Raw genomic sequence first — 13,139 nt, 5'->3', positions numbered from 1 at the left:
AGCCCAGCAGGACAAAGAATTCCACTCCTGAAGGAGTTTGCAATAGATGAGAAGAGAGAAATGAGCAGCGGTCTGGGGGTGAAGGAGGTCAAAGTGGTTTCCCGAAGAAGAGAGGAAAGGCGTGTCGAGTGCAGATGGAAACGATCCGACAGGGAGGGGAAAATGAACGATGGAAGAGGGAAACATGTGAGGTCACCGTTAATACAAGCAGTCTCCCACGTGTGGACCTGGAAAGGGTTCTCAATTCTTCAGTCTTCTTAAAAGCCAAGAAGACTCCGCAGGACTCAGATCTGTGTGCGTATGTGCACTCACTTCTCCACGATCAAGTCCTACAAGTGGATGTGTGGGACGGAAGCGTCCACACGTGTTTTCAAGCAGTCGCTACGGCCGAAGTGCCCCAAACCGCATCGGTCCACGCTCCCCCCCGGCACTGTACGCAACCACCTGTTTCTCTACATTCATCAGCGCTGGGCAGTAGCCTCCCTGCTTTTTGCAAATCTAAAATTCAAAAAATTCCAAATAAATCAATAACATTTTAAAAAGTCTTATTGTTATCTGAATTTACATTTCTTCTGAAATAAAAGCTTCACTACTTACTCGGGCAGTTTCTTTAAAAGTTAAACATTAATTTACCATACGAACCGGGAATTTCAGCCCCGGGCATCCCCCCGTAAGAAAGGAAGATGTAGGTCTTACACACAGACTTACACACAAACGTTCACAGCAGCATTATCCACGATAGCCTAGAAGTACAATCAATCCAGATGTCCATCAACTGACAAATGGATCAACGAAATCCACCAGTCTATACAATGGGCGTAATTCAGCCATAAAAAAGAACGAAGTACCCCCACGTGCTACAACACGGTTGATCCTTAGAAAATAGCACACGAACTGAAAGAAGGTGGACTGAGAGAGCACGGGGTCTCTCTTTGGGGCAAGAAGGAGATTCTAAAATGGACTGCGGTGATGAGCACTCAACTCTGTGCACAGATCTAGAAACCACTGAATCTTCCATAAGTGGGTGAATTACTGGGTATCTGGGGGAAGTAGAGTCACAGGGCATGGTATTGTTCGCCAGAGAAAAAAAGGAGTCTGTGACCCCCTGGCTTCTGGGCTTTCTTCTACTCGAGGTTGGTAGTATCTGAATTTCTCACAGGGCACAGATATTAACTGGTTTAATCTATGCATTTTATAACACCTTCAGAATTATTAAGTCAGCCTTACTGAGTCATGATATAAATCACTAATCTGATAAGCTAAGTCATTCCTTCATGCAGTCTGGCCCTTTAAAAAAAATTAGGTAGTAATGATTATTCCAGTCTAGTCACTAAAAACCCCGAATGAATCTCTGAGGGGACAATGGAGCACGAGAGAGAATACGTGGGTTTAAGCAAGAAGTTCCCAGGACAGGACCTGTGCCTGTTTAAGGAGCCCAGCAGAACTCCAAATCCTGGAGGCCTTCCCCTCTTCTGGTCGAAGGTGGAGGCGAGGCTGACTCGCTCCGGGCGGCGGCACCCGCCGGTGAGACACAGGGAAAGGCACTGAACGTCAGAGCCCGGAGAGCCGGCGTGTGTGCGCTACAGCCACCAGGATCAGCCCCCAAACCTGGAGGGAAACGCGGCCTAGAAACTCGGAGACGGGAGGGAAATACTCTCTCCAAACCTCCCGCAGGATATGCCCCTCCGGAAAACATTACTTTTCAAGTGCGACGATTTTCTTTCCGCACGAGTGAAGCACGTGAACTGCGTGCACAGTCTGTCCTCCAACAATACGGCTCTGAACCGGGCCCACTTATATGCAGATTTTCTTCAATGAACACGTGCAATGCTGTAAATGTATTTTCTCTTATCTTCTTAACCACACTTTCTCTAGCTCGCTTTATTGTGAGAATACACAACACGCACGACACAAAGAGCGGGGGTTAACCGACTGTCTGATCAGTTAGGCTTCCGGTCTGCAGGAGACCACACTAGTTAGCTTTCGGGGAGCCCAGAGTTACACGCAGATTTTCAACCACGCAAGGGGTCAGTGCCCCTAAGCCCTGTGCGCTTCAAGGTTCGAGCATCAACCGCATACTGCTAACTGGTAACAAGTCTGTTCTTTGCCTATTATTAAAGTAATCATATGCAACGCAAAAAACGCAAACAGTACACAAAACTGTAAGGAGTAGAAGTAAAGCAGTAATGACATTCTGGTTCTAAATTCGTGAAGCAACGGAGAGGTCAAAATTTTCACATTTAGCCCCATCCTCTGCTCCAGTGACACCACCCCTGCTCCACCAGGCGACGCTCCCCGGCCGGCAGGGACTCTGAGGGCAGTTTGTTTGACTCTTTCCAGACAATACAATTATATCTAAAATGCATGCAATTGTGCAATTTATGTAAAACTATCTACATTTACTGAAAAGAACACCGACTATAGGCTAGTCACGCCTAGTAAAACTGAGTACTCGATACATGGAAATGAAGGAATTAACGTTGCTCTAGATCTAACCTGCCCTAGGCAGAGGTGTTTTAACCTCTCTGGACTACATACGGATAACATATATTTTTATACACACGCACAGCATACATTCAGGAACGGTACAGACCAAACCTTAAGACCGGCTGTGATTCGGGTCCCGGGAGTACGGGGCCAGCGTGCTGGGACAACGGCCGAGCGTGTGACACACAGCACACTTCCGGGGGGGGGGGGGGTGGGAAGCATTCGAAGACGCGCTCCTGCCCGTGCAGGGCCCTGACATTTTCGCCGGAGGACAGACGCGACGTCAGCTCTGCTTACGGAATCTTCTCTTGCTGCTTTTTGACCTGGTGGTTGTTACACCAAGCAGTCCTCCTATCCTGACTGAACCCCAGAACTAGAGGGGCCGGGTAAGAGTGTGGCATCTGCTGAGCCCTACGGATACTAAGACCAGCTCCTTCTCAGTAGTCAGCGGAGGCGTGAGAACACACAGGAAGGTCTGAGTCAGAAAGAAAGGAGCGCTTTGCTCCTCATCTCGTGACCTTGAGATTCTCAGAGGTTAGCTGGCCTAAAACATACAACCATTTTAAATTTTTTTTTTTTCAACGTTTTTTATTTATTTTTGGGACAGAGAGAGACAGCATGAACAGGGGAGGGGCAGAGAGAGAGAGGGAGACACAGAATCGGAAACAGGCTCCAGGCTCCGAGCCATCAGCCCAGAGCCTGACGCGGGGCTCGAACTCATGGACCGCGAGATCGTGACCTGGCTGAAGTCGGACGCTTAACCGACTGCGCCACCCAGGCGCCCCTAAAACATACAACCATTTTAAACAGTGAAAGTCTAAGATAAGTTGGTTGGAGAATATTAGAATACGGTTCTGTTCAGCTTGTATATAAAGACGTACTCGGCACTCAGCGCATCTTAACTGATACCGTGTGTGTAGAGGGCACTAAAAACCGAGTTCTCCATCTGCTTACTCACTTTTCCTGGCCCATCTCAGACCCCTCATTGTAGAACGCCTACCAGATGCCGTCTGTCCAGCTACAATGCACTATCCAAATTCCTAACACAGAGGGGAAATGGCAGGAAACTTCCCAGATCAGATTTTAGGAAGCCCAGAGCTTTGAACTCTGTTAAGAAAGATGACAGGGGCTGGGGCGCCTGGGTGGCTCAGTCGGTTAAGCGTCCGACTCTGGCTAAGGTCATGATCTCGCAGTTTGTGAGTTCAAGCCCTACATCAGGCTCTGTGCTGACACCTCAGAGCCTGGAGCCTGCTTCCGATTCTGTGTCTCCCTCTCTCTCTGCCCCTCCCTCTCTCTCTCTGAAATAAAGATTAAAAAAAAAAATTTTTTTTAAAGACAAAGAAAATGACAGGGGTGCCTGGGTGGTTCAGTCGGGTTAAGCGTGACTCTTGACTTTGGCTCAGGTCATGATCTCACGTTTGTGAGTTCAAGTCCTGAACTGGGCTCTGTGCTGGCAGCGTGGAGCCTGCTGGGGATTCTTTTTCCCTCTCTCCTCTCTCTCTGCCCCTCCCCTGCGTGCTCTCTCAAAAAAAAAAAAAGATGACAGATGATACTAACTTAATGGATGTTCCCCTTGTAATTTATAATCTTGTTATCCTTTAGAAATTAAAAACATTTCTCTGGCTAAAGTATTACTGAACTCTGTCACATTCAAATTAACTCAAAGATAAATTTAAAGCCCTTTTCCTCATTTCAATTCAGGAAATGACCGTCGTTTAATATTACTTATATCGTAATCATCCATAATGGACACAGGTAAGTCCACCGCCTACATGACAATCTGGTTGGTGGTTAAGAACACGGGTCAGGACCACCCAGGTCCAACCCCGCTGTGCCTGCTCCCAGCTGTGAAACCCCGGGCCGCCTGAGATGTCTCCTGCCTTGGTCTTCCCATCTGCAAAACGACGGTAACGACCGTACTTCTCCCTCAGGCTGCTTTGAGGATTAAGCGACATGACAAACATACGAGGCTTTGCACACACGTGACATGTGATTAGCGCAGTGGGAGTGTCAGGGGCTGGTCATATCACCTTGTTAAAAACTCCCGACGACGACAAACACAGACTACCTCACGCTCCAAAAAGAACATTCTTTCATTAGGGAAATTCCTTATGTTTGAAGAACTTCCACTTCCGCAAATACGAGAACTGCATTAAAGTACACGAGGCAACTGCATTAAAATGTAAAATACGGCTCACGTACCTGTTTGGAACACAAGCTCTTTCCCTCCCACGCCCGCTGCCTCCAGGTTAATAAATGCACGAATCAGGCTGGCCCAAGGGTGCTGAGTTATGAAACCATGACTGGCCTGAATAAGAAGGAAATAAAACAGATGTAGGTGAAACAATCTTAAATTATCAAAGTCTTTCTTTGGTTTATTTTAAAGACAGAAGGTCTACGTTGATAAGGGGAAGAAGAGGAAAATAATCGTTTTTTTCAAAGGCAGGACCTGAAGACACCGATCTGTGTCTCTACGCACACTGGCTGCGTGCAGCTTGCTGAGTGGAAAGTCGCCATCGCCGAAGGCAGCCCGACTTCCGCGAGCGGTGCCGAACAACACCCGCAGGAAGTGTGAGGCCGGGCAAACCAACAGAAGAGAAAGGACAATCCGCATGCTGCGTGCCTGCCTCGAAACCTCCCTGACGCCCCGGGGTCACAGAAAACCTGCCATGTTTAATTACGCCATCACAAAGCCCCTGCGGGACTCAAACGCTGACAAGGTGACGTGAGTGTGCGAGTACCGAACCCGTGTACACGGCGGCTGCGGGGTTTTTACAGCACCGCCACGGACGGTGTTTCTTTTGCACATCGTTTTACGATGCCACTCAAAAGCATGAGCGAAATGCCTAAGCGCGAGCTACTGTCGTCATCGTTGCTCAGGTCTAGTACTGAAGAGAGTAAACTCTCACTTGCAAGACGTTTTCCTCGGCACCATTAAAGAGAAATATGACAGCGTGACGCAGGGCTTCTGAAGACGTCGACAAGACACGGAGCACTTCCAGCATCACCGAGCAGCTCACTGCATCATCGCTGGCACCTTCGAATCAGAAAGAAAGATTTGCTTCTCAGACTGAAGGTTGGTTGTTTTACATTTATTTTTTATTTGAGAGAGAGCGTGCCAAGAGCAAGGGGGAGGGACAGAGGGTGAGGGAGAGACAGAATCTTAAGCAGGCTCCGTGATCAGCGAGGAGCCCAACGCGGGGCTCAATCCCACGACCCTGGTGTCATGACCTGAGCCGAAATCAAGAGTCGGACCCTCAACCCACTGAGCCACCCGGGAGCCCCGCTTCTCAGATCGTAAAACTTTTATGGGGTGAACCGTCATGGCTAGGAACGGTTTTCTCGTCAAGAAAGCACCACGGGGCGCCTGGCTGGCTCAGTCGGTTGAGTGTCAGACTCCAGCTCCAGTCATGACCTCACGGCTGGTGAGCCCAAGCTCCTTATCGGGCTCGTTGCCGTCAGCACAAAGCCTGCTGCAGACCCTCCGTCCCTTTCTCTCCCTTCCCCACTTGCACTCTCTCTCTCTTTCTCAAAAATAAACAAGACACTTTAAAAAAAAAAAAAGAAAGAAAGCACAACACTGGCTGCAAGACCACAAGCACATCTGTCACTGCCAGCTGACAAGGGCACTGGCCCGCGCCGCCTCACTCCATGACGACGGGGATCCTCATCCGGTCGGCCTGCTGACTGGTCTAGAACCGTCCCCAGCCGAGAGCAGTCACTTGACTCCTATCTGTTGAACCATCAACCAGGCAGGATCTCAGTTAACTGAAAACCCGCATTCCCTCAAGCCCGGGCAATCTGGTCCACCCTTCGTCCTCACTCCACACCCCCTGGGGTATTCTCACTTCTGGGGTTCTGGCTTCCTCCATCATCTCCCGCACCACCACGACCTTCCTGCTTCTTTTCCTGCCAGGATCACAAAGCTGCACGTCACTCCACTTTCACAGAGCGGGTGGTCTGGGTGACAGAGCATTTTGTGAAGATTATGTGATGAAGGGGATCATGTGATGAAAAAGTACAGACACGACATCAAATCTAGTAAGACACAGGAGAGGAGACCAATGACCCGAAGAGCCTCCCTGGTCCCCGTGCTGAGAAATCTGCAGAGGACCTCATCAAAGCACTTCACTTCTTCTTGACTCAGACACTTCGTATATTAATTAAACATGATTATAAAGATGACTTTAATACCCTGATTTTTTAAAAGCACTGTAACAGGTAGACTAGACATTTGAGGATATTGGGGAATTCTCGGTAAGTTTTTACTTTTTAGGTGAGATAATTCATGGTGTTACGAGCATGCCCAAAACAAATCCTATCTTTGGGTGGGAGCAGACTGAAATACAGAGGACTGAGTACAGCTGAGATCTGCTTCAAAATTCTCAAGGGTTGCAGAGGGGAAAGAAACCAGACCGGACCTTTGAAGTGGGCTGACAGGTATGCTCAGGTTAAACAATTCTGGTTTTGCACATGTTTGAAATTGTCCATAATAAAAAGTTTAAAGAGTAAGCCAAGTAAATAGACATAGTAATAACCCAGCAGAAGCATTTCTGGGTGTGCCTATTGGGAGGCAGGGTGCTACAGAATTTAGTGTGGGTTTCCGAGCAAGAAAGACTTGGGCGGTAAGTACTAGTTGTTATTTACTCTACAGTTTCCTCCTGGTCGGTCTGGAGGGCAGGGCCAATGACGTTTATTTGAGGTGTGTCGGGAGGATTACAAGAAAATGTGGTCCAATCCAGTGCTAATCGTTCCTTCTTCTCTTTACAAATTTAAGAAAGGCTCTGCAGCCGGCTAAAATGCTCATTTTGGGGCTGTTCCATTCCAGACCCATTCCTACTCAAGGAGAAACCACTTATCAGCTGTCCTTGTCCTGGTGGTGATCACCAGGTTGCATTTGAATCAAAGTGAACCAAAGTAATAATTATCTAATTACCATCAAGCAGAAAGCATAGGTAGCTCTCAGTAAGAAGTAACACATTCCTACAACCAAGTGAAATTCATGGTTTTTCACTTTGACACTCTGAGTTACTTTAATGTAAACAGCAAACAATAAATTTTTTTTTAATTTTTTTTTTTTTAACATTTATTTATTTTTGAGACAGAGAGAGAGCATGAACAGGGGAGGGTCAGAGAAAGAGGGAGACACAGAATCCGAAACAGGCTCCAGACTCTGAACTGTCAGCACAGAGCCCGACGCAGGGCACGAACCCATGGACCACAAGATCATGACCTGAGCCGAAGTCAGATGTTTAACCGACTGAGCCACCCAGGCGCCCCTAAATTTTTTATTCAAAGTGAGAGAGAAATTGAAAGAAATATATATAGGGCTGATTAAAAAGTTAAACTGTCCACTTATCTTCCTTTATTTTAATGGTTCTGGCACCTGAGAACAGGACTAAAGAAGGGTTAAATGCCTTTAAGAAAGCAAAGACAAGTTAGAGGACAGTATCTATAAAGGCTGGGTGGTTTGTCAATATCCCTTTCCACTTAGAATTAACCCTGAAATTGAAACCACCACTAAAATAACTCCACGTCTCTTCTACCAACAACCTGGAACCGTGCAGCAAAACCAAGAAGAAACTTAAGGCTTTTCTGTGGGTAACATTACTCCGAATTGGTATCAGTTCCTAAGTTCCAGATACGCTGGTGAGAAGAAAGGGTGTAAAAAAAAAAAAAAAAAAAAAAAAAAAAAAAAAGTTGAAACGCACAGTCACAAAATAGACTATCACCTACATCCTTTCAATGGATGAACTAAGTGAAACATGGGGATTCTTTAACAATTTGCAATGAACAGAAATTTCCTTGAGATTGTCGGCTAGGTATTTGTAGACAATTTTAATTAAAAATGGGTTCCAATGACCCACAAAATTGCCATTCTTTCATTCCTGGACTCCATGTATGTGATTTATAACACCTGGCACCATGTTTCTGATACTCGTATACACATCTTTCTTTTATAATGCTCTTAAATAACCCTGGTGTTAATCTGTCCCACCCAAGAATTTAAGCGTTATAATAGTGGGCGTAGGGGGACACTGATTTTACAGCTTCTCTGAAACAGGCATGAAGGACTACTGGTTTCCCTAGCACACACAAAGGTATTTGTGACTTTATAAAGCAGGTATCTATACACGGACACTCGAAAAAGCACGTTACCTTCTAAATGCAGTTGGCAAGCTTTCTGATTAAAGAAACCCTGGTGTGAGTCATTTCATCAAGCAAATAAATTCTACCTTCTGTATAACTTTTGTATCTTGTGTTTTATCTTTTATATCTGGATAGTCCTTTGAGCCTGCTATGCGTTCGAGCAATCCAGAAATATTACAGTCAAGTAACAATTATTAGGAATTAATCTCCATTTTGCAGATCAGAAATGGAGCAGAGAAGAGGTTAGGTATTTTGCCAAAAGGAACTTAACTATGCTCTCCTTCCTTTCAAATGTAGCTCAAATAATTGGCTGGCCAGAACCGCAGCCTCTGGTGCCACCTGTCTCTGATCAGTGGTGACCAGCTAAGTTTATTCCTGTGACAAAAGACAGGGCTGAACCGGACAGCACCAGACACTATCTCATTTCCTCCATCTCTAAAGTGCCAGGATTCCACTGCAAAATGCTACTATTTTCCATCTGTCCCTACTTCAAATCTAGCTACTGCACACATTTCTCTTGTGAATCTTATTTTAAAAAATGGAACTTCAATTTAGGGAACTCTCCTTCATTCTACGAATGTTTTATCGTGTCAGGCACCGTCCTGAACATCAAGTATTCCATTGTGCCAAAGTATTTTCACAGCAAGATTTGTGGATCGATGAGCTCTTCTAAGAGTATGGCATCCCCAGTGGGCCCAAATCCTCACTTTCCAGGGCGACAGACTCTGCTAGGGAAGCCGTCCCCGGAAGCCCTCCCTCCCTTGAAGGCGAAACCTATTCCTTCATCCCAAATGCCCACAGCCTCCTACACCACGGAGCTGAGTAAACACTGGATGCGGCAGAACCTAACCCCAGGACTCAGGGACACACTCCTGCACCCTGGCAAGGCAGCTGTGATCTGCTCCCTGTACAGTCACTGGGCTGCTGGCCCTAATGTCCCAAGAAAGAAAGAAAGAAAGCACTTGAGAGAACAGTGAAGGTTTGGATCTTAAACTAAATGATACTATTCTAATTATCTTCAATTCCATCACGATGAAAAACAGGTTTGTCAAAAAAATAATACAACCCCCCCAAAATGGTGCCCTACAACTGCCCAAGCAGCTTGGGGGTTGGTAAGCTCTCTGGGTGTACTCAAGTCCAACTCCAAAATGACTGAAAGTCAGGTACGTACCTGGGGAGTTGGCCACGGAGTCAAAATGACAGTTAGCCAGGACAGCATGCTGGGCCCCGTCCCTGGGCTCCAGCTTTACCACGACGTTGGTGATGTTGTCATAGTAGCTTGTAAAACCTCCCAAGAAGTCAATGCTAAAGGAGCCGGTGGGCCGTTGGACATCTACTGAAATCCTGTGAAGGCTGCTGCTTTGAACTTCAATCAGTTTAATCTGTTCCAAGAGGTAATGGACGGTCAGAATCTCGTTTTCTGGACTTCCTGTAGTCCTGGGGCCAATGGATGTGATGTGTTCAAGATAATCCCTGGAAGAAACCAAAAGAACGATGATGACAAGGCGTGCCAGGCTTGAAATGGATGCTTAACACGAGGCAACTTTTCCTGACCTCCCCTCCATCCCCCCCTCACCCCCCGGCAAAAGCCAGTTCTGTGACCTCTCACATACAAAAAAGCTTTTATTATTTCAGGTACTCTGTGAAAAATCCCTTGTAAAGTTCCATCTGTTTATTATGCCTTCTGTGAGTTCCTCCTTTCAGTTTTCAAGATCCGCCCCGCTCCCAAATTCTTCCTATCCCCATATCAAGCCAATACAAAGACTAGGGACTCGACTCAAAACGTGTGGCTGCAGCAGGCTGGACAGACAGAATCCGGCCTCACTGAGCTTCGCCCTGGAGAGTTACTGATTCTAAGTAGCAGAAGCCGATGAGCAAAGACAAATAAGTCAAGAGGTTAAATAAGCAAAAACAAAAACAAAAACAAACTTCCGATTGATGAGAATGGACTCAGCCCTCTCCACGGTGTGCACACTGAGCCTAATAACAATTCAGGCCCAAGCCAACCCTACCCCTAAAACAAACAAAACAAAACAAAACGGAACGTGTTATCTTTTCACTACATTCCAAGTGGGCAAAAAGGGAGTGGGGGAGGTGTGCGCCAGAACGTCTTTAAGAAAATAAGCTTCCGGCACTTTGTATTCCAAAGTTTTGAAAACACCGAGGCTGCTGAAAACTATGCTAGCTTGTGATTTTAGGAGCTTTGACCTACTTAGGGTCACAATACCTTTAAAGGTCTCTTCTTGAATTTAAAACAAAAGCAAAGAAAACCACCAGATCTTACACACCAGGGGCCCAAGGACACGCTCCAGGAATCTGAGAACCCCCGAAATGGTAGAATTTTGAAGGTGCAGTCCTCCGGAAGCCCCCACGGCTTACAGGTGAGGACCGTGACCCTCCGGAAGTTAAGAGCACCGCGTTATCCCCATTATCACCTCCCCACCCAAACCGAATTTATCAAACGGTCTAGACACACAAATTCCACTCCCCATTTCATACGGAATGCAGGAAGGCGACTAAAAAGTGGAAGTTGCTCCAGAAGACGGGGGACGACTGCCAACCCTCCACGCGCCCGGCAGAACCGGGGCGAACAGGCCGGTGCAATCCGCCCCCCGGGCCACCCCGGACCGCACCGCCGGATCCACAGAGGGCCACGCCGGCTCCGCGACCCGCACGCGGGGACTCCGGCAGAGGGGCGCGCGGGGCCCGCCCCGCCCCACGTGCGGCCGCGCGGCGCCGGCGAGCCCGGGCGGTCCCGCGGGGCGGGCGCACGCAGGTGCGGAGCCCGGGACCCAACCGCCGCCGCGGCGGAGGAGACGCGCGGGCCGGGCGGGAGCGGCGGGTACCTGGCTTGGCGTGCGTCGAAATCCCCGGGGCGCCCGGCGGCCCCGCGCAGCACGAGCTGCTGCAGCGAGAGCTGCACGAGCGCCCGCAGCGCGAGCAGGTAGAGCGCCAGCCCCAGCGCGGCGCGCGCCTCGGACAGTCCGGTCCCCGCGCCCCGGCTCGCGTCGCCCCCCGCGCTCCGCTTCCGCGTCCTCGCGCCGCCGCCGCCGCCGCCGCCGCCCGCGTCCGCCGGCGGCTCCGGCGCCAGGGCCTCCCTCCCGGGCTGGGGCGCGGCCGCCGGGCCGTCCCGGCGCTCCCCGCCGACGCGGTGCCGCCTCACGGCCGCCGACTCCGAAGCCCACTCCATGGCCACGAGCCTTCACCCCCAGCCCCACCGCTCCGGCCCGCGACGGCCCCGGGAGCAGCCGCGGCCGCCGCAGCGCCTCCTAGTGAGCGGACGGAAACTGTAGAGGGCCAAACTTATTCTGATTGGCCCGGCCCGCCGCGACCCAGCCTCTGAGGGCCGGCGCCGGCGGGCACCGCGGCGGGGCGGCCCCGGGTGGGCGTGCCGGGTGCGCCCGCTCCCGCAGGGCGGCTCTGCCTGGTGGGGGACGGAGGTTCCCAAACGGAAAGCTACCCAGGAACCTGGAAAAAAAGCGGGAGGTCGCTTTTCAGAGGATGCACACGGTGCACCGGGCAGGTTCTGAGGACGGGCGCTGGGAAAAGTCAGCTCCTGGCTCTTAAAATCAGAAGTAGGACTGCGCCCCGGAGGCCCAGCCTAACATTTCCACATACGCAATCCAAACACGCATCTTCTGACCAAGCCGGGCAACCAGCACTGTCACGGTCTCCGTTTAACAGATGAAGAAAAATGACAGCCCTTATTTGCTGAGTATCTGCCCTGAGCCAAGCACTGTGCTTGGCGCTTTCGTACTTGACCTCGTTGGATCCTCCTAAGCATCCTGCTTTATTCCTACTGAATAGCTGAGAAACTTACTGGTAACCGATGAAGAACTTACATCCGGTTCAGTGGGACCCCAAAACAGCATTCTGCTCCGCTGCTGAATATGGGTGGCACTCTGGAAAGGAAGGTTGGGGGAAAGCTCTTCCTCCCTCCATGTCACCAAGAGGCGGAGCCCTGGTTTTCCTGCAGATGCTCCCGACCATCTAGGTTTCTCTCTGCCTGCCCATGCAGGGAGCCCCGCCGCCTCAAAGCTGTGTCTCCAGCAGGGAGGTGCCGCAGTTGCAAGACTGTGAGCCTAGAGGCCGCCGGGAAGGTACATCACCCGGGGTCTGCTCCCGGCCAGGACTCAGGCCCACCAGGAACCCGGTGCTCCTTACTCCCAGCTCTCCAGCCACACAGCCCTCTTTCACTGTCTTTCCGGCTCACCATCTTTCCTTGTACAACAGGATCGTCTCAGGAGTCATTTAAGTTGCCTGAAGCATTCTTCCCCCCCTCCTTGCCTAGTTACCTATTTGTCCTCCACATCTCAGCTCAAGGGGTACTTCTTCAAGCAGAAATCTAATCTCATGAAGCCAGTTTCCCCTATTTGTAGGATCCCCTGATACCAAATGTGCATGTAAATTATTAAAGATCTTCCTCATGAGACTGTGAGCTCCATGAAGGCAGGAATCAGGTCTGGTTTTGCTCACCGTTTGAATTCCCTCCTCTTAACACA

At 49.5% G+C, this 13,139-nt stretch overlaps 1 protein-coding gene across 2 annotated transcripts in view; it reads right to left on the bottom strand.

The window, feature by feature from the left end:
• ERMP1 (endoplasmic reticulum metallopeptidase 1) overlaps positions 1-11,906 on the bottom strand; it is a 45,951-nt gene extending 34,045 nt beyond the window's left edge. For both annotated transcript variants that reach the window (XM_042913338.1, XM_042913339.1), the window contains exons 1-4: positions 11,484-11,906; positions 9,809-10,110; positions 5,397-5,524; positions 4,690-4,795 (exon numbers count right to left, since the gene is read on the bottom strand). In XM_042913338.1, the coding sequence (XP_042769272.1) occupies positions 4,690-4,795; positions 5,397-5,524; positions 9,809-10,110; positions 11,484-11,827 (880 nt within the window). In that variant the 5' untranslated portion in view covers positions 11,828-11,906. The remainder of the gene's footprint in view (positions 1-4,689; positions 4,796-5,396; positions 5,525-9,808; positions 10,111-11,483) is intronic.
• Positions 11,907-13,139: the final 1,233 nt, after the last annotated feature.

Source organism: Panthera leo, chromosome D4 (assembly GCF_018350215.1).
Source record: "Panthera leo isolate Ple1 chromosome D4, P.leo_Ple1_pat1.1, whole genome shotgun sequence".
Classification (NCBI taxonomy): domain Eukaryota; kingdom Metazoa; phylum Chordata; class Mammalia; order Carnivora; family Felidae; genus Panthera; species Panthera leo.
Note: the sequence above shows the minus strand (reverse complement) of the source record. Positions and strands in the feature narration are given on the sequence as shown.